This window comes from Ruditapes philippinarum, unplaced genomic scaffold (genome assembly GCF_026571515.1).
Source record: "Ruditapes philippinarum isolate M1 unplaced genomic scaffold, ASM2657151v2 ctg1473_1_1_1_1, whole genome shotgun sequence".
In the NCBI taxonomy this organism is placed as follows: domain Eukaryota; kingdom Metazoa; phylum Mollusca; class Bivalvia; order Venerida; family Veneridae; genus Ruditapes; species Ruditapes philippinarum.
Genome location: NW_026859905.1, coordinates 147,651 through 172,978, shown reverse-complemented (window position 1 = coordinate 172,978; position 25,328 = coordinate 147,651). Strand labels below are relative to the sequence as shown.

Here is a 25,328-nt window from a genome sequence, read left to right as displayed (position 1 = left end):
TATTTACCTTAAGTAGACACCAGGCTTATTCTTTATAACATATTATCTTTATAGTATATAAAGATCTAAGAGCAAATATTTCCAGCTGATATATTTTAGTTTAGTATACAATTACTTATACATTTAATCGGAATTAATTGTAGATTTTGTAAAACATGCTGGCCTAGTTTAGTATTAAGGAAATTTTGGTAGGCTTTTGACTTAAACAGTGTTCATTTATCACTGTGCTTTGACTGCTGCATGTTCTGTATTTGTACTAGCACCAAGCTTAGTGAGTCTTGTTGGATTTAAGTGGGGTCACAATATTTGAAGACAATGGTGACGTTTCAAAATTTTAACACTATGGAAATATAAAAAATACGCTACATATTTCTATATTATACATTGTATAAATACATGTAGTCTTCTTTCTAAAAAAAAAAAAAAACAAAAAGAGGGCATTTTGCTGGTTTATATTTATTGCCTTTTGAGGAGTCTTTTTTACTTTAGCGTGGTTACAGTTCTGTTTGATAAAACTAGTTGTTTACATTTATATTAGCCTTTCTGCGAGTCCTTTTTGACTTTAGCGCAGCCACAGTTCTGTATTTAAGGCTGATTGTTTACATTATAGCCTTTCTGCGAGTCTTTTGGACTTTAGCGTGGATACAGTTCTGTTTGGAAAACTTGTTTGTTTACGTTTATAACCTTTCTGCCAGTCTTTTTTGACTTTAGCGCAGGCACATTTTTGTGGGTATGGTTTGTTGTTTATATTTATAACTTTTCTGCGAGTCTTTTGACTTTAGCGCAGCCACATTTTTGTGGATATGGCTTGTTGTTTATATTTATAGCCTTACTGCCAGTCTTTTGACTTCAGCGCAGCCACATGTCTGTGGATATGGGCATATATTGTTGGTTGTTTATCTTCATAGCCCAAATACAAGTCAATTTTAACATTTTTGTGGCCACATTTTTTCCAATATGGCTATTTGTTTATATTTATAATGTTTTATGCCCACATAAAAGATTTTATGTCATTGGACCCTATTCGTGAGGTCCGGAACTTAACGATGTTAATCAGGTTTTAGCTAGACGCATAAATTATGCTATTACCCAATCAGATGTTTACATTTTATCATGTGATCTTTCTAAGCCAATAGATATGCAGATAAGCCATATTTTGGTTCATTTTGGCATACATTGTTTTGTTGCCAATTTTTTAAAGAAAAAATAACGTTTTTCGTAAGTTATTCTTCGAGAAAAAGGTTAAATTATATGTATTATTTTACTTAAGTGAATAAGTTATCATAAGGATCTAAACTGTTAGGACGGCGACCCGTAATTAAACCAGGATTTGGGTTATATTGTGACATGTTTAGCAAACATTTCGAACAAAGGAAATCCGGCTGGAACTTGAAATACGAATATGACTTCCGTAACATCACAATCCACGGCTCTTAAAGTACAACTGTTTGGTCATTCCTTTGTGAAAAGGTTTCGACACTTTATTCGTTTTAATAACTCTTTTTGATATGATTTAAAAATACAAGGCAATCCACTCATTCAATATTCTGGCTTTCCCGGATCCTCTGTTCACAAAATTAGGAACAATCTGGAGGTTGTAAAAGATATCAGCCCGGATTTCGTTGTGCTGATCATTGGGACGAACGATTTATGTCAACAACATGTTACACCCAGAAGCGTAGCTAGGAGCATTGTGGATTTAGTAGACACACTATTGTTTGTCATAGGAGTTAAAAAGGTCATCGTTTTACAAGTTTAACATAGGCTACAACCTAAAGTACCAACGAAACATCAAGTGGATTTGGATTGGTACAATTCACGGGTAGATGAACTTAATTATCTTCTTTTGAACATGCTCAATCACACAATACATAAACGGTCATATCTATGGAGAATGAAAGGTTTTTGGTCGGATACATGCAAGCAACAGAACTTTGCTGATGATGGATGTCACTTATCAACACAAGGTCAGGTCCGCCTTATGAGCAATATCAAAGCTGCTGTGGTCGCCGTCTTGAAGGGTTCAATCTGCCAGACTAAGTCATAAGATACGTATATACTATACATGCATATTATCTTATCCATGTTTGAAATTCATGGTTCAAATTGAACCCTTTTGTTATAGTACATAATTGTGAGATTAACATATGATGATTATTGATGATAATTTTGTCACATGTGATTTTATAAAGTTCCCACTTCAGTTTTAGTGGTTCTACATATTTATTTGATATAAATGTGGCAGTGATTTAGTTTACACATCACTTTCACACAGATTACATGAATTAGTTTACATTATGCTCAGTGTACATGTCTTGCACAGGCTGAATTCCGGTGTTTATATGGCATTGGTGCTTGATTCAAGTATGTGTTCAACTTCAAGCTGAAGATGCATCTTATATTAATTAAAATATGTTGGCGGATTTACTGAATACAAGTTTTACTTCACAGTATATGAAGTTTTATTCGTTATAATCACATGTCTTCTTTTACAGTACATATCTGCATGATTTAGTTTATACATCATGCTTGAACAGATTAAATGTCTAAGCTGACAGTCATTTTAGTGTGATTTAGTTTACACATCACACTAAGGCGGGTACATGTTTGCATGATTTAGTTTACACATCATGCTCAGTCTACATACATGTCTTAGTTTACAGTACTTGTATGTCTATGTGATTTAGTTGACACATCACAATTAGGCTGATACATGTATGTATGATTTAGTTTACACGTCATGCTCAGTTTACATACATGTCTTAGTTTACAGTACATGTATGTTTAGTTTAAAGTTACATTACACTTTGGTCATGGTTTATGTAACTGGTAGGTTTATCACAATTTCATAAAAAATACATCTTTTTTCAGATGAAACCTAACAGGAAAAAGACATCGACAACAGCTTCCTGTTCCTGTTGCGCAACCGTTCCTGGAAACTCACCATCGAAACGTGCAAATTCAACAGTGGTGGACAAAAAACGTCCACAAAAGAAACAGAAGCGGTCCAGAAGTGCGAATGTTACCTCAAGGGAACTAACAGATGAAAGCTTAAGTCCTGAGCAAGTGGAAGTTTTGCCACCACAAGAACTAGATGAGGGAACTCAAAACCAACAAGCAGAATCTCCACAGCCATGTTCAAGTGCTTTGCCAGGAATTTCAGTAGGAAGCGACTCATCATCTGAGTCAGAATCTGATGAAGATGACATTTCATTTATGCCAAATGTTCATAATGTCATCACGCAACATAGCCAGGACTTACTAACAGGTAATGGGGTTCAGTTCGCCAAGCCAATTGGTACACCCATTATTAGTCAAGTAAAAAAATCTGTTTGTAAGGCTATATGGCGCAACAAGTTTGTTGACATGGCACATCTTCTGCCATCATCACACTCTCATCAAATGCCAACATTTTCTTTACAAGTTGACCAGCATTCAAATCTCACCATAAACCAGACCTCCCACACAAAGAAAATAACAAAAGTTGAGTCATGGACAACAGCATTCTTGCGGTTCATGGCGGTTTACACCAAAAAATAAAACCACCTACTCCAACTCCATCACCTCTTTCAAATGTTGCCAAGATCAGGGTCCATGAAAATATGATACATGCTTTTTTACTTATTCCTGTTCTAAAATTGATCTAGTCTCTTTTGTTTTCTTGTTAATACATCAGGTCTTATGTTATTACATCTTGATTCTTTGTAAGGGCGGTTTTTGCCTCCCAGTTAGTTCCTTTCGGGGAATCTTTTATTAAACTATGTTATTAAATCTATTTGTGTATTTAGTATAAATAATGCTAGTTTATGGCATTTTAAATAAATGCCCGATTTTCATTCAAATCATGTGTTGTTTTCCCCTTGTTCCCTAACGAGTTCGACCTATCCTGTGATTGTAACCCTGATCTTGGACAATACATAAATAGCCTTTATGCTAGTCTTTGGACTTTAATGAGATCGCTGTCCTTGGGATATGACTGGTTCATTTACTGCTTATAGATTTTATACCGATATATTTGGCTTTGTGGCAGCTTCATTTATATGTCCCGTGTTTATAGTTGTTTATTTTGTTGTTTTGCCAGCTTCTTTTGGAATTATATTTTCCATATACATGTATATTATAATATACAAATATGGACTTTTTAGCTGTTGAATATGATGTGATATGTACTGAAAAAATTAATATTGACCGAGGCGAGACCGAGACTGTATGTACAGTAAAGACTGTCTTAGCGACCCCCTGTATATAGCGACGTTCTGTCTATAGTGACCATAGTTAGGTGCGCCGAACAGTATTTACTATATAAATGGTCTGTATGTAGCGACTCCCTGTCTAGTCCGTACAACGACCATGATTTAGTCACCCGTTACGATATTTGAGCCGTGAACAGCGACTTTTGCAAGGGGAGCATGGCTTGAACTAGGTGACGACTTAGGCGAAGAAGTCGCGTTCGAATCAGCGACTTTGCTTCAATCGCCCGATTTTTATAATTTTCCGTCATACTTATTTACGCCGCTAGGTCTGTTAATAATTTGTTTACCTCTCAATAACAACCAATTACCGTTAATCCGCTAATTAAGAACGCGTGTCAACATCAACAAATTTCAATACACGCCGCAAGGCAAGAGTTCACTATGTTTATCTTTCTCATTATGTATTCATGCGATTGACGAATCAGAACGCGCGTTGTATCTACGGCAGTTTGCATTGACCAATCATTGATAAAATGATTAAAGACACATGCATATACATAATTGCTGCGGTGTTTTGGCGAGTAAAGATAAACAATGCCAAACGTCTTAAAGGTGTGGTTATGTTTGAAACCTCGATTGTTAATTTTTTTCGGAGCACTTATCTGTAGAAATTATGTGGAGATTTGTATCTAATGTTTTATTAATACATTGATCTCCGTGAAGTAAACAGGTTGATTATACAAAATTAAATGTCTCTACAGTAACATCTCATTAGTAAAATTGAAATTAAACATTTTTTTACAAACAGATTTATCAATATAAATTACATTTTAATGAATATGTAACTTTTAGATACTAATGTTATGGTGTAGTTTATAATCTTAACCAATTATACATGCAATTTTAACTTAAACCCTTAGTATGGTACTATCCTGCTTTTCAACAAAATATTGGTATGATATGTTCATATATCCGAATTATATAGAGACTGTCCACAGTGACTCCCTGTCTATAATGACCTTTTTTCTTTTCTCCCATCGAAGGTCACTGTAAACAGTCTTTACTGTACATATTTTAAGTGATTAATCATTATGTATTCATTATCTATTTTAATACTTATATTTATATAAGTCAGAAATGGAATTTATATCAAGTTACATGACGTCCAAATTTAATGGCTGTTTTCATTACTTCACAGGCAATGTTAATTAAAGCTATTTACAGTTTCAATCACCTGAACATATTATCAAATTTAAAGTTTATATATCACTTTAATTAAGATGTGGCTTGCATTCCTCATTAGGTGATCATATAATGCACATGATGTTTTACTTCCATTAAAGTTTATATATATACTTAAATTTCAGGAACAAAAATGCCATCTAGGAAAAGGGTCACAACTTCGACTAAACGGGGAGGAAACAAAAAACAGAAACAAACTGACAATATGGCAACGTCTGTCATGGAATCAAATAACAATGCTGTGGCTACAGTAACTAGTACCCACCATAACACAAGAAACAAGGAATCACCACGCCCCTCTGCACCTCAACCCACAACAAATTCTATGGATGCCGACCAAATCGGAGAAATAGTTGACACATTGTCAACCAAGCTGGAGGCAATAGTTGATAAAAAAAATTCAAGACATTTTGGGGAAAGACAAGACGGACACAAATGCTTCTCAAAATTTGCCGGTTCTGGAATTGCCACAGCCCGAGATGCCAAATTCAGCTTCTAACTTTGACCATCAACATGGTCATATAGGTACTGGTATTTCTGGGAACCTTTCACTTCATTCTTCGCCATCTATCCCTTTACATGCAACAGTATCTTTAAAAGTTAAGGAAAAAATATGGGCAAATGAATTTGTTGATTTATCATCTGTGTTCAACAAACAGGATGAATTACTCAACATTACGGTCACTAAGGCAGGCGTTCAAGCCGTAACCCCTCTTCAGCCTGGGAAGTTTCTATCAACTGAACAATAGACGGATCTGTTTGCTATTTTTGCCTCTGTCTATAAACAAAGGTTTTCCTGAGTCTACTGAACCTCTCGCCCAGTACAGTAATACTATAAGAACAATATCTAAAGCTAGAGGTAACTGGCACTATTACAACAATCAATTCCGCCAGTTACGTCAAAGTCATCCATTAGCTTGGGACTCGATTCACCATGAATTATATATAAAGGCACTTAATCAGAGACAGCCCTTTCTCTCCAATGGCCCACAAATGGGCCAGTCAAGACAAACCTGTCATAAATTCAACAGGGGACTTAGATGCTTTGGATGCTCCTACGCACATAAATGCAAGGGATGCTACGGAAATCACCCACACTTCAAATGATGGAAACGTCCAGCAGATACAACTCAAACAGGGCCTTAACCTCCACAAAGTCAAACAAGCGCCATCAGATCTAACCAGGCCAACTCTTCCCTCAAGATAATTCTTCGTTACCCACAAGAGCTATTGCAAATGCGTTCATCAGGCTAAAGGAAAGGCATTTTTCAAAGAAATATACAAACCAGACTGCAAAGTGTGTGGTAGTCTGAGACCACGCATTAGCCGCCAAACCTATTGTGTTGACTGTGATGTTGCCTTGTGTATTGTACCTTGTTTTGAAGTGTTTCATACATTGTTTGTTTGTTTCATTTTACACTTTTTCCCCAACAGTATTTCAGTCATATAGGCGGATAGTTTCATAACCATCATTCCTGGAGAGTTACACCAGTACTAGACTACCTTCCTCCATGCTAAACTACTATAGCATCTCCCGGGGATCCAACCCACGCCAGAGAGGTAACTGGATTAGAAGTCATCGACTCTAACCCCTCGACCATGGAGGCGTGTTTCATACATACAAGGAATACAGATCTGCCAGGGTAAATGTAGTCAACCATTTGGGACTATTCTAACTAAACTAAAGTTCATATGTACTCAAAAATATTTAGTATGACAAAATGCTTTTGCAAACAGCCGTAAACTGCAATTGTCCATTGTTACTTGTTTTGTATTTTTTTCTTGTAAAATACACAAATAACTAGAAATGCTTCTGTCATGGCGTGAATACCCCCCCCCCGCATACCACTTTGTCAGTGGCCATTTAGAACTAAACTTAAGGACAACCACCCTGCCAAATCTGAGGTTACTAAGCCAGTGCATTGCTAAGATATGTATTCTCCATGCTTCAAATGTGAAAATTTTAAAATCAAGTTTTTTTAGTCAAGGCCCCTGTGACATTGACCTTTGACCCAGTGACCTCAAAATCAATAGGGGTCATCTACTAATCATGACTAACCTCCATGCCAAATATGAAGACTGTGGGTCAAAGGAATCTCAAGTTTTTGGGCGGACAAGCTTTTTTTTAGGCCACTGTGACCTTGACCTTTGACCCAGTGACCTCAAAATCAATAGGGGTCATCTACTAATCATGACTAACCTCCATGCCAAATAGGAAGACTGGGTCAAAGGAATCTCAAGTTATTGGGCGGACAAGAATTTTTAAGTCATGGTCCCTGTGACCTTTGACCCAGTGACCCAAAAATCAATAGGGGTTTATACTAATCATGACTAACCTCCATGCCAAATATGAAGATTGTGGGCTAAAGGAATCTCAAGTTATTGGGTGGACAAGCTTTTAAAAGTCAGGCCCCTGTGACCTTGACCTTTGACCCAGTGACCCCAAAATCAATAGGGGTCATCAACACATGACTTACCAATACCTCCATGGCAAATATCAAGACTGTGGGTCAAAAGAATCTCAAGTTATTGGGCGGACAAGGTTTTTTTAGTCAGGGCCCCTTTGACCTTGACCTTTGACCCAGTGACCTCAAAATCAATAGGGGTCATCTACTAATCATGAATTACCTCCATGCCAAATATGAAGACTGTGGGCCAATGGAATCTCAAGTTATTGGGCAGTCAAGCTTTTTAAAGTCAAGGCCCCTGTGGCCTTGACCTTTGACCCAGTGACCCCAAAATCAATTGGGGTCATCTACTAATCATGACTAACCTCCATGCCAAATATGTAGACTCTGGGCCAAAGGAATCTCAAGTTATTGGGCGGACAAGGAAAAACCGACGGACGGACAGGGAGACGTCCGGACAGGCCGTCCGGACAAGCTGATTTCGGTATACCCCCCTTACAACTTCGTTGTGCGGGGGTATAATTACAGAGTAACATTTGTTTTATGTATTTATATATTCAATTATGTATTCTACAAGCAATTTCTAGCCATTTTGTTATAATCAGAAATCAAATGTTCATCCGGTTAAACCGGTAGGGGACTTATAATATTAGGGTATGACATTTTTGAGAATTTTTCCTAAAGAAATGTCTGGCATTATGTAGAACTGTATCTAATGAGTGCCTGGCAGTGAAAGTGTTAAGGTGCATTGTTTTTTTTTTGTTTACTTTCAGAGACTGTGTCAGAGTGGAGTATTCCAGTCCCAACTGTGGTCACAGATTATGCTGCCAATGAGAAGAAAGCTCTGGTACTGCTAGTGTGGACACGGTTTGGTTGTTATGGTCATCGTTTGAATTCGGCTCCTTTGAAAAGCTCACAAAATGGTAACTCTTTTTCATGAGTCTACTACTCTAAATGATTGCCTCCTAGAAAAGCAGCCTGCTTATATACTCCGAGAAGAACTAAAATTAAGAAAATTAAATGTTTGGACATGGACAAATGGTTTGATGATGCAGTAGTTACTGGTATTAGTAAAAACTCAATTATAAACCAAGAAGTGGAAAGGTATTTAACAGAGATGAAAGGGAATCAAAGTTAAGTCTTTTGGAATGGTGGGGGCATAAAAATGTCACAAAGCATGATTAACATTTGTTTAGTTCATCATTTCATTTATAACAAGGCAGCTTTTTTTTATTGCATAGGATTGGTTCAAATCGAGTAAAGATACACACAGAATAAAAGGTACTCTGTATACAGCAGTTTAAGGCAAACATAAGCTTGCATATTATTACAGAAGTGTGACTGTCTTAAAGTACATAATGTCCAGGATAATATTTTTTTGTTTACTTTAGTTATAAGTTTGTTCACTACAGATGATATCATATGACTTGTTTGGAAAAGTTTTCATATGCTGCTGTTCCACAAGATTGATTTCATTTGAATAATTTCAGCTGTTAATTGGAGACACAAGGAGGTTCTGCTACTTATCTCATTGTATTCTGAGCACCAGCAGATGTTCAACAACTATCTTTTCAAGGCCTATTAAGTTTGGAAAAAGATTGCTGAAGGCATGAGGGAAAAAGGATATTCATTCACTGGCCTGCAGTGCGACAAGAAATTTCGCTCTTTGAAGTACAGGTAATTACAAATGTCTATTTTTATCTGCATGTAATGATTACTTTGAGCCTTAATGGCAAGTTACTTAAGATTGTTGAAGGTGATTTTGTCGAGCCTGCTTGAGGAGAGCTGGACACAGCTGTCACAGTGGCAGTTTGATGTATGTGCGTTAATCCGGATATGCTTGTATGGGCTGTAACTCTGTCATTACTTGGCAGAATTTCAAATAACTTGCCACAAATGACTATAATACTTTAAGGTCATATGCCAAAAAAGGTATAGGGTGCCTGGCAGTGAAAGTGTTAAGCTTCATTGTTTTGTTTTTCTGTTTACTTTCAGAAACTGTGTCAGAGTGGAGTATATCAGTGCCAACTATGGTCACAGACAATGCTGCCAATGAGAAGAAAGCTCTGGAACTGCTAGTGTGGACACGGTTTGGTTGTTATGGTCATCGTCTGAATTTGGCCGTCCAGCATGCATTAGAAATTCCAGAAGTATCTCAGCTCCGTTGAAAAGCTCACAAAATGGTTACTCTTTTTCATCAGTCTACTTGTCTGAATGATTGCCTCCTAGAAAAGCAGATGCTTATATACTCTGATACCCCAGGGTCAGCAGGGCTCATTGGACACAAATTGATAAATGATGTTCCAACTAGGTGGAACAGTAGTCTGTCGATGTTACAACGCCTCTCAGAGCAATTGGCTGCTATCCTGGCAATTGCAAGAGACAACAAACTTAACATTAACAAGACTACATGTAATAATCTGAGATCATACTGTCTTACCTTTGATGAACAAAACCTTGCTGAAGGTCTGATCAACTTGTTATCACCTTTTGAGAAAGCCACAACCATCTTGCGTGCAGAAAACAGCCTGACTATGAATAAAGTTCTTGTTCTATGGCCAAAACAACACTAAATTTATAATGTTATAAAATCAAATTCATTTTTTACACACATGTAATAAATTTTGTTGTTGTAAGTCTTTATGTTTAAATTATCAATTGCAGGAGATGAGCTAGCTGGTGGGAAGTGCTCTTAAGAAAGAATTACCGTAGCATTATGTGCTTCAATGACTGGTGAGAAACTTAAACCTCTTGTGATAGGCAAATCCACCAAACTCAGATGCTGCAATAGAATTAAACCTGAAAAACTTCCTGTTACATACAGAAACAATAAGTAGGCCTGGATGACTTACGAGTTAATGATAGACTGGCTCAAATCAGTTGATCGAAAACTTTGTAGATTATGACCATACAAAGCAATGTAACAGCATGCAAGAAATATGAGAAAAAAATGTTTATTTTTTGTAATTTTTATTTTAAATTTAAAGAAAATACATCAATTTATGAACAGAGAATTCGAAATAGCGGAAAAGAGAGAAACAAAAAATGACCTAGAAACACCTAAGAAGACTTACTCGACATCCACTCCTATGTTTAGAGTCAAACCAGGAACTAAAAAATGGCTGCATAAACCCAGAGTACCAACAGAAGAGAACATCTACTTATTTAACGTACAGGAACCGATCTCACCTACCTATGAACCCTTAAACTAACGAACAACAATACAACCCTGCTACAAGACGAAATTGGACAGTTCAACAATGAAAATAAACAGATTATAAACGCTTGCTCTATTTATAATATTTTTTCTTATTAATAATAACTGTAATTGTAATAATCAACAATTCTGGAACACTGCCAATTAATTTTGGTTAATGACCAAAACTGGACTATAATTAGTAACAAAATTTCTATTTTTTGTAACATCCCATCTTTTTTTATACCTTAGCTTTAATTTATGTAGTTAACAAGAGCGATCAGTAATCACATGTGTCGCCTCATTTTGGCCAATTTCATGTTGGGACAAATTTTGTGACAGACGGACAGACAGACGGACAGTGCACAACTAAACTTGCTACTGATCAATCCTGTAAAGTTTGGATAAAATTGCACCAGTAGTTTATGAGGAGTAGTCCGGACAAGCTTTTGCGTATCTGGCAACACACAGAAAAAAACACCTTTTTATCAAAGGGCCATAACTCAGCCAAAAATCATTCAACCGGAAAACCCGTGCAATATGCGCAAGGACTTGAGCTACAGATCCATCCTGTAAAGTTTAATTGAAATTGCATTAGTGGTATAAGAGAAGTAGTCCGGACAAACTTTAAAAGTAAAAATTATTAAAGGGCCATAACTCAAACAACAAGAGCTGTCCGTAAGACAGCGCGCTCAACTTTTTTATTGCTTGCCAATAAAAAAAGTTTTTGCAGTAAAAGGCAATACAAGAATCTCTGTATTTTTAAAGTGAACAATGGCCATGAGCATTAAGATATTTAGTGAAGAATTATTTTATTATGACATAATTTATGGTAAAGTGAACAAGTGGATAGGAATGAATTTTTTTAGATTTTTTAAGTTTTTTAGTGCTTGCCTATAATACAAAACATTGACAGTTAAGGGCCATAATTCAAATAAAATCTTTGACAGAATTACCTTCTCCTGGACATGTTTGGGAATCATGATTGTAAACAAGTATTCCAACTTTCAAATTAATATCTCAAACAGTTCAGTCAAAAAGTGGACTGGTACTAAAAACTTAACCAAGATTCTAAGTCGATAAAAGGCCTTAATTTTTAAAACAAATCCTTGACAGAGTTACCTTCTCTTGCGTACAGATGGGGGTAATGATGTGAAATAGCATTAAAAGTTTCAAAGCAATATCTCAAAGGGTTAAGGCAATAAGTGGATTTTACCCATATTCAATGTATTTTCTAAGTCAAAAAGGGGCATAATTCTGTCAAAAACCTTGACAGAGTTATGTCCTCTTGTCTGTTGATGAAGGTCGTGATGGTAAACAAGTATGGTCAGTTTCAAAGCAATACCTCCAATGGTTTTGAAATAAAGTGAGGTGGTACAAAAAACTTAACCAAGCTCAATACACTTTCTAAGTCAAAAAAGGGCCATAATTCTGTCAAAAACCTTGACAGAGTTATGTACTCTTGTCTGTAGATGGAGGTTATGATGGTGAACAAGTATGGTAAGTTTCAAAGCCATACTTGTAATACTTCTGAAATAAAGTGGGGTGGTACGAAAAACTTAACCAAGGTGTGACGCCAACGCCGACGCCGACGCCGGGGCGAGTAGGATAGCTCCCCTTTTCATAGAAAAGTCGAGCTAAAAATCATTGAACCGGAAAATGCTGACAATATGCACAACTAGACTTGGTACTGATCATTCCTGTAAAGTTTGGATGAAATTGCACCAGTAGTTTATGAGGAGTAGTCCGGACAAGCTTTTGTGTATCTGGCAACACACAGAAAAAGAAACCTTTTTATGAAAGGGCCATAACTCGGCCAAAAATCATTCAACCGGAAAACCCGTGCAATATCCGCAAGGACTTGAGCTACAGATCAATCCTGTAAAGTTTCATTGAAATTGCATTAGTGGTATAAGAGAAGTAGTCCGGACAAACTTTAAAATTAAAAATTATTAAAGGGCCATAACTCTGACAGAAATCATTGAACCGGAAAATGCTGACAATATGCACAACTAGACTTGGTACTGATCATTCCTGTAAAGTTTGGATGAAATTGCACCAGTAGTTTATGAGGAGTAGTCCGGACAAGTTTTGTGACGGACGGACGTACGTTCTCACAGGACAGTAATTATGTGGCTACTCTATTGTTCTCTCTATTGTTCTTTTTAGCCACGCAAAAGAAAATAGCCACATAAAAGCATTACGGAACAAGAAGCGCCGCAATGCGACGAAAACCAGGTTTTCAACGACCAAGTTTTGATGTGACAGCAATCAATAGGTCAAAAAGCACTGAAGTTATTGAGTAGAAGCTGAAAATTCTATTGTAAGCAAATGACCTTGAACTTGATCCAAGATATCTTAGTGGCAATCCAAAGCTGCCACTCAGCAAGTTTGGTGTCAAAAGGTCAAAGCAAACTCAAGTTATAACATGAAAACTAAATACATGTACATTAACCTTGATCACAGACACCTGGGTAGCAATCCCAAGCTGCCTCTTGATATAAGCTACCCATTCATCAAGTTTGGTGTCATTAGGCCAAAGCAAACTCAAGTTATTGAGTAGAAACTGAATTTCTATTTTTAGTAACAGTGACCTTGACCTTGATCACAGACACCAGGATAGCAATCCAAAGCTGCCTGTTGATATAACCTATCCATTCACCAAGTTTGGCGTCAATAGGCCAAAGCAAACTCAAGTTACTGAGCAGAAACAGTGGCCTTGACCTTGATAACAGACACCTGGGTAGCAATCCCAAGCTGCCTATTGATATAAGCGATCCATACACCAAGTTTGGTATCAATAGGCCAAAGCAAACTCAAGTTATTTCTAGCCATTTTGTTATAATCAGAAATCAAATGTTCATCCGGTTAAACCGGTAGGGGACTTATAATATTAGGGTATGACATTTTTGAGAATTTTTCCTAAAGAAATGTCTGGCATTATGTAGAACTGTATCTAATGAGTGCCTGGCAGTGAAAGTGTTAAGGTGCATTGTTTTTTTTTTTTGTTTACTTTCAGAGACTGTGTCAGAGTGGAGTATTCCAGTCCCAACTGTGGTCACAGATTATGCTGCCAATGAGAAGAAAGCTCTGGTACTGCTAGTGTGGACACGGTTTGGTTGTTATGGTCATCGTTTGAATTCGGCTCCTTTGAAAAGCTCACAAAATGGTAACTCTTTTTCATGAGTCTACTACTCTAAATGATTGCCTCCTAGAAAAGCAGCCTGCTTATATACTCCGAGAAGAAACTAAAATTAAGAAAAATTAAATGTTTGGACATGGACAAATGGTTTGATGATGCAGTAGTTACTGGTATTAGAAAAAACTCAATTATAAAACCAAGAAGTGGAAAGGTATTTAACAGAGATGAAAGGGAATCAAAGTTAAGTCTTTTGGAATGGTGGGGGCATAAAAATGTCACAAAGCATGATTAACATTTGTTTAGTTCATCATTTCATTTATAACAAGGCAGCTTCTTTTTATTGCATAGGATTGGTTTAAATCGAGTAAAGATACACACAGAATAAAAGGTACTCTGTATACAGCCGTTTAAGGCAAACACAAGCCTGCATATTATTACAGAAGTGTGACTGTCTTAAAGTAACATAATGTCCAGGATAAATATTTTTTTGTTTACTTTAGTTATAAGTTTGTTCACTACAGATGATATCATATGACTTGTTTGGAAAAGTTTTCATATGCTGCTGTTCCACAAGATTGATTTCATTTGAATAATTTCAGCTGTTAATTGGAGACACAAGGAGGTTCTGCTACTTATCTCATTGTATTCTGAGCACGCAGCAGATGTTCAACAACTATCTTTTCAAGGCCTATTAAGTTTGGAAAAAGATTGCTGAAGGCATGAGGGAAAAAGGATATTCATTCACTGGCCTGCAGTGCGACAAGAGAAATTTCGCTCTTTGAAGTACAGGTAATTACAAATGTCTATTTTTATCTGCATGTAATGATTACTTTGAGCCTTAATGGCAAGTTACTTAAGATTGTTGAAGGTGATTTTGTCGAGCCTGCTTGAGGAGAGCTGGACACAGCTGTCACAGTGGCAGTTTGATGTATGTGCGTTAATCCGGATATGCTTGTATGGGCTGTAACTCTGTCATTACTTGGCAGAATTTCAAATAACTTGCCACAAATGACTATAATACTTTAAGGTCATATGCCAAAAAAGGTATAGGGTGCCTGGCAGTGAGGAGTGTTAAGCTTCATTTTTTTTTCTGTTTACTTTCAGACACTGTGTCAGAGTGGAGTATTCCAGTCCCAACTGTGGTCACAGACAATGCTGCCAATGAGAAGAAAGCTCTGGAACTGCTAGGGTGGACACGGTTTGGTTGTTATGGTCATCATCTGAATTTGGCCGTCCAGCATGCATTAAAAATTCCAGAAGTATCTCAGCTCCTTTGAAAAGCTCACAAAATGGTTACTCTTTTTCATCAGTCTACTTGTCTGAATGATTGCCTCCTAGAAAAGCAGATGCTTATATACTCTGATACCCCAGGGTCAGCAGGGCTCATTGGACACAAATTGATAAATGATGTTCCAACAAGGTGGAACAGTAGTCTGTCGATGTTACAACACCTCTCAGAGCAATTGGCTGCTATCCTTGCCATTGCAAGAGACAACAAACTTAACATTAACAAGACTACATGTAAAAATCTGAGATCATACTGTCTTACCTTTGATGAACAATACCTTGCTGAAGGTCTGATCAAGTTGTTATCACCTTTTGAGAAAGCCACAACCATCTTGCGTGCAGAAAACAGCCCGACTATGAATAAGTTCTTGTTCTATGGCCAAAACAACACTAAATTTATAATGTTATAAAATCAAATTCATTTTTTACACACATGTAATAAATTTTGTTGTTGTAAGTCTTTATGTTTAAATTATCAATTGCAGGAGATGAGCTGGCCGGTGGGAAGCGCTCTAAAGAAAGAATTACCATAGCATTATGTGCTTCAATGACTGGTGAGAAACTTAAACGTCTTGTGATAGGCAAGTTCACCAAACTCAGATGCTGCAATAGAATTAAACCTGAAAAACTTCCTGTTACATACAGAAACAATAAGTAGGCCTGGATGACTTACGAGTTAATGATAGACTGGCTCAAATCAGTTGATCGAAAACTTTGTAGATTATGACCATACAAAGCAATGTAACAGCATGCAAGAAATATGAGAAAAAAATGTTTATTTTTTGTAATCTTTATTTTAAATTTAAAGAAAATACATCAATTTATGAACAGAGAATTCGAAATAGCGGAAAAGAGAGAAACAAAAAATGACCTAGAAACACCTAAGAAGACTTTACTCGACATCCACTCCTATGTTTTAGAGTCAAACCAGGAACTAAAAAATGGCTGCATAAACCCAGAGTACCAACAGAAGACAACATCTACTTATTTAACGTACCGGAACCGATCTCACCTACCTATGAACCCTTAAACTAACGAACAACAATACAACCCTGCTACAAGACGAAATTGGACAATTCAACAATGAAAATAAACAGATTATAAACGCTTGCTCTATTTACAATATTTTTTCTTATTAATAATAACTGTAATTGTAATAATCAACAATTCTGGAACACTGCCAATTAATTTTGGTTAATGACCAAAACTGGACTATAATTAGTAACAAAATTTCTATTTTTAGTAACATCCCATCTTTTTTTATACCTTAGCTTTAATTTTTGTAGTTAAAAATAATGTGTCTTATTGTTTAAGTCAATAAGGCATTATCATTTTAGCAGAATACTGGATATAACTGTATAAGGGATGTAACTGCTACAAGATGTTTTCATACTTAAATTTTGAGTTATTTTCCCCTTTGGGAAAATTTTTCCCCTTTTGGAAAAAATAACGGGAAAGGGCCTTTTTGGGGTCACAGGGGCAAACATTTTCCCCTTCCCCAACCTCGGGTTTCCCCACACTGGAAAGACTAAAAGAAAAATTTTGGGGAAATTTCAATCTTAAAAAAATTTCCTAAGAAAAATTTCTGAATTTTTTTGGAAAAATTTTAAAAAAAGGTTTTAAAATTTTAAAAAACCCAAACAATCCCCTGGAAAAGGGTAGAAGGGCCCAAAAAGGAAACTGAAAGGGGAGGAGGAACCAGAAAGTTTGAGTTTGTGGTAAAACAGCAATCCTTCAACAAAAGGCATATGGGTTTTTGGGAGGATGGCTGGTTTTTTTGGGGTTTTTGGGGCAAGATTTTTCGTGAGGTCAAAAAAAAATGTTTCTGGGGAAAAATATTTTGCCCTGGGATGGACCAGTGGTTTTAAAAGGGGGAAAGACTTGCACCCCCTAAAATGTATTTAAGGTGTTCGGGAAAGGGGAAAAATAAACCCAAAAGTTTGAAAATTTCTGCATTTTGGGAGGGAAAAATATTGAAAAAATACAAATTTTGTTTTTTTAAAATAAATTGGGGGCCCAACTGAAATGGGGAAAATAAGGTGTTTTTTTGAAAATTTTTCAAACGCGGAAAATTTGAAATGGGTTTTTATTCTGCCAAAGATTGTTTTGGGTTGTGCCAAAGGAAAAGGGTTAAAGATTTAGCCTTTTTGAAAATAGAAAAAACAAAGAGAAAACCAGGTCTATCTCCCCCATTTTAAATGTTCCCCCCACCCCAACGGTAAAATTTTTGCATATCAAGTCTTTTGGGCCAAGGACACCCCCTGGTTTTTCCCCGTGCGAAAAAAAAGTGGCACTTCCCTTTGACATTGGTAATGAAATGTTTATTTTGGCTGTGTCAAAAGCCGTTTCCTTATTTTTAAATAATGAGTCGGATACATCTCAGAAAAGTATTTAGAAGTCTAGCCTAAAATTTTGGGGGAACAAGAGTGTAGGCCGCTGACAATCGAATGGTGCAACTCTATTTTTTAGAAATATTTTAAAGAATTAATTTATGTTTTAAATATATTAAACTTTAAGGTATGGATTTACTCTCTTCAGAATATGGCTGACATTATTGTTCAGAAAAACCCCAATTTTGGAAAGGGACAATATCCTATAATTTCTATTATTTTTTAATTAGCATGCTTTTAGGTCTGCTTTGGAACAGGTGGGCTTAATAATTGTGGAGATATATAATAGTTTCTTTAGTATTTATCAAATTTAGTAGCATATTTTTAATTTTTGATATTATGGAAATGGAATATCATGGAATAGAAAATATCTGATATTAGGAAAATGGATTTTGGATATCATGGAAATGGATTTTGGATATCATGGAAATGGAATTTTATAAAGGATAAGGCTTGGCACAGATGTGGCAGTTAAGAAATTATCAATGGGAAGAAAGGGAAAACAGCACAAACAAATATTATCAAAAAAATAATTGAAATGCTGTCAAGATTAAGACATCCAAACCTTGTACAATGGCATATTCAACTTTAACTCTCTAAAGCAATGATTCTATTTGAAATTATGAAGGCTGTGATTAAGATGAAATCATTTTTCCTGTCGGAGAACACAGTTAAAAGGTATCAGTCTCATTGCAAATTGCTCAAGCACTTGCAGAATGTTATGCCCCAAAATTTTAAAGGGCTGTCCAATGTCCCTTGTTTAAAAAAAATTGGGAAAATGTTAAGAAAATTGATTTTGGGAAGTAACCCCAAACCCAAAAGAAAAATTTGAACATAAAATTTTTGGGAACTAAAAATTAAATGTGTGGAAAGGGAAGGGAAATTTATATCCCCCTTCAGTTTTTGCATTTTTAAAAGAAAGCAAGGGGGTTTTTCCCAACCCTTTCAGCCCATCGGGTTCTTGAATTTTTATTAAACCCTTTTGCATTGGATTTAGACGGTTTTTCAAAATCCGTTTTGGGTCCTTTTGATGAACCCCAAGAAAAGGGTTTCTTTTGAAAACCCTTTTTTGTTTTTTTGCGGGGAGCTTAAAAAAATTTTAAAAGCCACAGTTTAATATCTTTTTAAATGTTTGGAAACAAAAAATATTTTTTACTGCAGCTAAATTTAATTATTTTTGGTGATGATGGCCAACCATACAGGTTAAGTTGAGTGTTGTATATTCATGAAACAGCTTAAGACAGATGAGCCCTAGTACAGCTCTCCCTTTTATGTACAGATGTACCTGCTCAGTTGAACTGAACAAAGAGAATCTGTAAAAAAAAATGTCATAAAGCATGATTAACATTTGTTTAGTTCATCATTTCATTTATAACAAGGCAGCTTTTTTCATTGCATAAGATTGGTTCAAATCGAGTAAAGATACACACAGAATAAAAGGTACTCTGTATACAGCAGTTAAAGGCAAACATAAGCTTGCATATTATTACAGAAGTGTGACTGTCTAAAAGTACATAATGTCCAGGATAATATTTTTTTTGTTTACTTTAGTTATAAGTTGGTTCACTACAGATGATATCATATGACTTGTTTGGAAAAGTTATCATATGCTGCTGTTCCACAAGATTGATTTCAATTGAATAATTTCAGCTGTTAATTGGAGACATGAGGAGGTTCTGCTACTGATCTCGTTGTATTCTGAGCACCAACAGATGTTCAACAACTCTCTTTTCAAGGCCTATGAAGTTTGGAAAAAGATTGCTGAAGGCATGAGGGAAAAAGGATATTCATTCACTGGCCTGCAGTGCGACAAGAAATTTCGCTCTTTGAAGTACAGGTAATTACAAATGTCTATTTTTATCTGCATGTAATGATTACTTTGAGCCTTAATGGCAAGTTACTTACATGTAAGACTCGGAGGAGTAATCGTTTAAATAAAAATGAGAGTTGCGCTTTGTAAGCGCATGGTGTGTTCATCTGAACTGGTATCACATTACTTATGTGACTAACCATGTTTTTATTTTATCTTTTCAGAATAAAAGTCAAGGAAAACTTTACTTTTTGCATACAACTTGCTGTTCTAGTTGGAATTATGTCTAAGATTGAACAATTTGAAACAAAGACGGAGGCGGGAGAGTTGGTGGATCCGGAGCAGTTGGTGGAGGAGTTGCTGCTCAGTCAACTGTCTGAATATAGACAGAGACAGATCTTGCTAGGGCAAGTAGCTCTGGCCAAAGATCTGGACAACCAAAAATGGTTGTCAGATGTAGCAGGTTTCTGCTACAAAATGGGGTTTGGGTACGCCTCTGATGGTTGGATAGAGAGGCACATTGGTACAATACCTCAATGGGCGTATAGCCACACAGGAAGGCCCAAACCCAAGGATATGGCAGCTGAGACCATTCCTGCTAGTTCTTCTGATGGTGAATGGTCATAAGTGACTAGGAAGAGGAAGTTCTCTCCAATACGTTGGGAGGAGAAAAAAGTCTGATATGGTGAGGGTTGCTGGAACTGCAGGGAGTGGGGTCATTATGGTAGGGACTGTAGTAAGCCCCGTTCTTTTGTTACTTAAAAAAGAACAGCCGTTGCTGAGAGTAGAAAAGAGCAACCAGTGCAGGCCCAGGAACGACGAATCGTCCAGGAGGAGCAGCCTCAGAAGAAGCAGCCCCTTGTTACTTGCAAGGGTGCTGGAGGACTTGAAAACAGGACATATGCCCTTGTTACTTGCGAGGGTATAAAGAGAGCGAAGGAGCCTGCAAGGAGTAATAATACCAGGCCAGTAGAAAGGACAGAAAAAGAAGTTGAAAAGGCTGCCGAGAGACAACCCCGAAGGCTAATTGTTACTTGCAAGAAGCCGGTTGAGGCACCAGCTGTTCCGAGGTCCCTTGTTACTTGCAAGGACTCTACAACATCAGGGGTAGGAAGGCAAAGAAATTTAGGCCTTGTTCTATTCCCTGGTGCAAAGGCAATTTTTTTATAAAAAGGGGCACATTTTCGGATATCATTATCCAACTGCCTTAGCAGCTGAGGAAGGAGGAGTGGATACCAGAGTTTCAATACGAATAGAAGCGCTCTGGTATTTAGCTAGAAGTTTGGTAGGCCCACAAACGAACATCATGGACCTTGTGGATTTCTTGAATAACTCTGGTTGTTTGAGTGACTTGGAGGATTGTACGGCTGATGAATGGTCAGATGATGTTGCCATGAGGATTGTCAGAGTACTTGGTCTGGTAGCTCCTGTGAGGTTGACGTGCATTCCTCTTAACAGTCCTGGTGGTATATTTTACTACCGGGTGTTAGCAAAGTTGTTGGCCTTCTTGGAGAAAGGGCTCATCATGAGTTTATGGAGAGGTTCGGTCTTCCAGAACTGCGGCATCTGTTACGAGAAAGATGTCCGACGCCTCCTTCATCAGCTCCAGAAACTCCGGTGTGGCATTCTTTGCCACATTTGACAGTAGAAAGAAATGCTGATGGAAGGCGGGAAGTAATTGTATCTGAAGATCGTCCAACTGATGAGTCGGCAAAAGAATCTTGTAGTACTTCTACAGGATTAGGTGTGGCTTCTCGCAGTACTTCTGTAGAGCATTTGGATGTCTGTGTCGGTACAGAAGATTTAGAGGATCGTACCGAACTCTGGTATGCCATCGCTGATACACTCTATAAGGAGTTATCAGATGAAGAGGAGGAGGGGATTTCTCCAAAAAGGTCATGGCAGAAGGAACATGTAGACATGGAGGTGGAGGAAGGTGGTGAGGAGGAAGAAAAAGAGGTGGAAGATCCCCAAATACCTAGGCCAGGCGCAGTCGATTCCCATTTTCATTTGGATCGTCTGTGTCGAATGGCTAGAATCAGGCCCATGAGTTATCAGAGGGCATTGACAGAGATTAAACCCTTTAAAGAAGCGGATGCTGTTGAGGTCGAGGGGGCTGTTGCGGTATTTTGTGATCCTGACAGTTACCCATCAAAAACCGAGGTGGATAACCTTAAAAAAGAAGGTGTTGTGTCGGTGGTTGGCCTTCACCCTAGCAAAGTCACTAGTCAGGGGGCAGTGGAAAAACTGAAAAAGGTACTGATGGAGTGTGATGTTGTAGGGTTGGGAGAAATTGGATTAGATGGTACAAAGGACCATCTAATTTCTCAACGTAGTATTTTTCATGATGTACTGACCCTAATCACCAAACATCCGGATTTTGTGCTTATACTTCATTTCAGACTGGAGCCCCATCAGTCAAGTACAAGGGCTTTATACAATATGTTTTATCGATGTAAGGCCGTTGTACCAAGAAGGCAGAAGATTCATCTTCATTGTTTCAGTGGCACCATGGACGATGTTGATTTATGGTTGGGGTACTTCCCCAATACATATTTTGGGTACAGCTACATGGTGTCAAAGGAAGATTTTGGAGAAGGTGCCAGAATTGCTTTACAAAGGATTGAGGAGAAGAAACTCTTGCTAGAGTCAGATGCTCCGTACTTTCCTCACGGGCATCAATACAGATGGTCATCTCCTTCATTTATAGGAATGACAGCCACTGCTGTAGCTAGGGTGAGGGGTTGTTCTAAGGAACAAATACTTAGAACAACTGTTGAAAATGCCAGACGTTTGTACTGGTATTAGAGCTAACATATACTTTATGTTATGCTCAATTTGATTGTAATTCCAGGGTTTAGAAAATAGCACATATTTTGTGTCATATTTTTATCTTATATTGGATCAATACACATACTTTGTGTGGTTTGTGAATAATTCATTTTATCTGAGGTTAATTTTATCTGAGCAGTTCACATACTTTGTGTGGTTTTATGTAAAATGTGGTTATATTGTTTTAACGCACATTCTTTGTGTAAATACTATATATTATATGATTGTTATATGATTAACATCATATGAGGATTTTAAGAAAAACTGAGGATGTGGAAGTGGGAGCACTTACTTGCTGACTCCATTTTAAGATGTTTTAGGTGTGTATAATTTTAAATTTTTGTTAATATTGTTTTAATAGTTTTATACGTAGGACAAATAGAAAATCACATCATTTCGTTATCTCTGGGTGGATGCTTTATGATTTAGGGGGACTGAGGTTTATTTTTTGGGGGTGTGGTTACCGCCTAAAAAGATAAAGTTGGGGGAATGTTGCAGTCATGGATTGACTGCACTTTCCGTTATTTAGGTGTCCTTTCACTTAAAATCTCTTCCCGCGCTCTCAAAATTCCGGAGATTTCTGTTCCATGCCGGGTAAGTGAACTGACAAGACGTGTTTTTCATTGCTGCAGAATTGAACTTTACATTTTACTTAAATTTGTTAAACTACTGTTAAATAAAGGTGGTAAGATGGTCTAGGTGTTTGAACCAATAATAAATAAAGACCAGATAGCACAGAAACCAGTTATGACAAAAAAAAGAGCTTTTGAAACCGTTTCAATTTATGTTAAGAAATCAAGAGCTGCTTATGAAGGAGATCACTTATAGAAAATATATAATATTTAAGTAGCAGTTCATCAGTAAATTTAACTTTAAACCATAAGAATCAAAATCATCACACAAAGTTTATATACTTGAATGGATGCTGTAAGGTCAAAATTTAATTTCATCATGTACTGATAACTGTTGAGAATCTTTACAAGTATGAACTGTTTGTATCTTTATAGTGTCAACATGTATAAGTTGGACATCTAGAAAAGTTTTTGGTTGAAAATGAGAGCAAATGATATATTTTCTCCTTTTATATATAATTAAAATTATGTGCTTGTTTTAAGTTGTTTTATCTTTTATTGTTTACACTCAACTTTTATAACTCTTAAATGCAACACATACGATAAAAGGTTATAGACTGTACTGTCAGAGGAAAAAAATGATGTGACTTGGTCAGAGTGAAAATGGCAAAAAATTATGACAAATACATTTAAAAAATATTGGTGAAGTGTCTGGAGAAATTGTTTCTAGTGCATCTTAAAATGCTGAAATTCAATTTTTCCCAAACCCCCGGCTTTTTCAGGATTTTAAATTTAGACTTGTTGACACCCCTGTCACTGACAAAGCCAATGAAGTTAAAATTTACAAAGGGGTTTTAGTGTTGTGGATAATGAGGAATGGTGTAGAACAGACAACATGACATCACAAATGCTCATCTGTGAACACTTTGTGCTCAGATGAGTAAAAACAACTTGTCAGAGTTTATGACACCAATCATAATTTAAAAAAAATATGAATTAAGTTTCAAATAAATACCATCAGTAGTTTGTTTTTGAAAGATTAATGATGCATGCAAAACTAATTAACTTTTACCAAAATTTTTCTCAATTCACAAAAGTCAATTACCAATTCAATATCCATGTCAGAGTTATGGGTCTTGAAAATGATCTGACATTATTTCCCGAAAGGCCCTATTTCAATGAATTCCTTTTAGTAGGAACCAAAAATTTTTTAAGTTCAAAAATGGGCCCTTATTTTCAAGAGTTAGAGTTCTTTTAAAAACTTCGGTTTTAATTTTGTCCCCAATATAAGGTTCACTAAAACAAACTAACAAATGTTAGATATTAATTTTCTTTAAAAAGTAACCCCGTATTTTTATTTTTTTAAATAAAAAATTAATTTCCACGGGAATTTTTAAAAAATATGCCTTTGGATCTGTCTTTATATTAAAAATGTGTTTGTTTTAACCCGGGATAACAAAATTAAATGAAACCATTTATGCAAAACCAAGTAATTGGTTTAAATGGATTGGGAAACCTCCTGCAAGTCCCCGTAAATCCCCCCTTTTCCTATATTTCCTATTGATGGGTTTAAGCAAAAAGATACCCGATCGAATGGGGTGGCCAGGCCCGGGGTCTGGACCAACCTGGCCGAAAACCCATTAGTTTGCGTCCTTTACCAGCTAAAAAATTTCCATGGAAAAGTTCCATCTAGCTTTCCGTTAATTATTTTAATTGGGAAAAGTGGTTTTTTTAGGGAGAAATTAAAATATACCCTCCCTTTAGGGTTAAACCGTTGAATTTCCTTTTATGTTTAAATTTAATTTATTACATTTTAACCTTTTTGTTTGTTAACCTTGTATGTAAACAGTTTGTCTCTCAAAAAAATTTATAATTTACAAAATTAACTTTATTCTTATTTACGTTCTTTCCGTTTACATGTATGAAAATAGGAAAAAAAATTAAACACTTTTAGGAAAACCCCCCAAAAATTTTTTAAAGTTTTTATTTTTAAACCTAATTTTAACATTTTAAAAAAAAAACCCCCAAATGTTTTTGCAAACCTTTCATTTTCCTTTTTAAATCATTGAAATTTTTGGCCAAAACCCCTTGTAAATTCCCTTGCTTTTTTTAGAAATTAAATTTTGTAAAAACCAAAAAATCCAAAATTAATTGTTTTTTGATAAAAATTAAATCTTAGGGTGTCGGGAAAAGCCCCCTTTTAGTTTTTCATTAGCCCAAAATTCCAAAAAAAAAAAATCCAAATTTTAAAGGGAG

General features: G+C 36.4%; 2 protein-coding genes across 2 annotated transcripts in view; one reads left to right on the top strand and one right to left on the bottom strand.

The window, feature by feature from the left end:
• The window catches only part of LOC132758256 (tRNA (uracil-5-)-methyltransferase homolog A-like), a 193,563-nt gene that overhangs the window by 97,121 nt on the left and 71,114 nt on the right, over positions 1-25,328 (bottom strand). The window lies entirely within an intron of this gene.
• On the top strand, positions 10,024-24,205 carry LOC132758243 (uncharacterized). The gene is given in 9 exon segments (XM_060749799.1): positions 10,024-10,309; positions 14,059-14,208; positions 15,286-15,384; positions 15,954-16,049; positions 19,509-19,695; positions 19,893-20,281; positions 20,441-20,715; positions 20,798-21,206; positions 21,209-24,205. Coding segments are annotated over 9 exon segments (3,159 nt in total). The 3' UTR covers positions 22,477-24,205.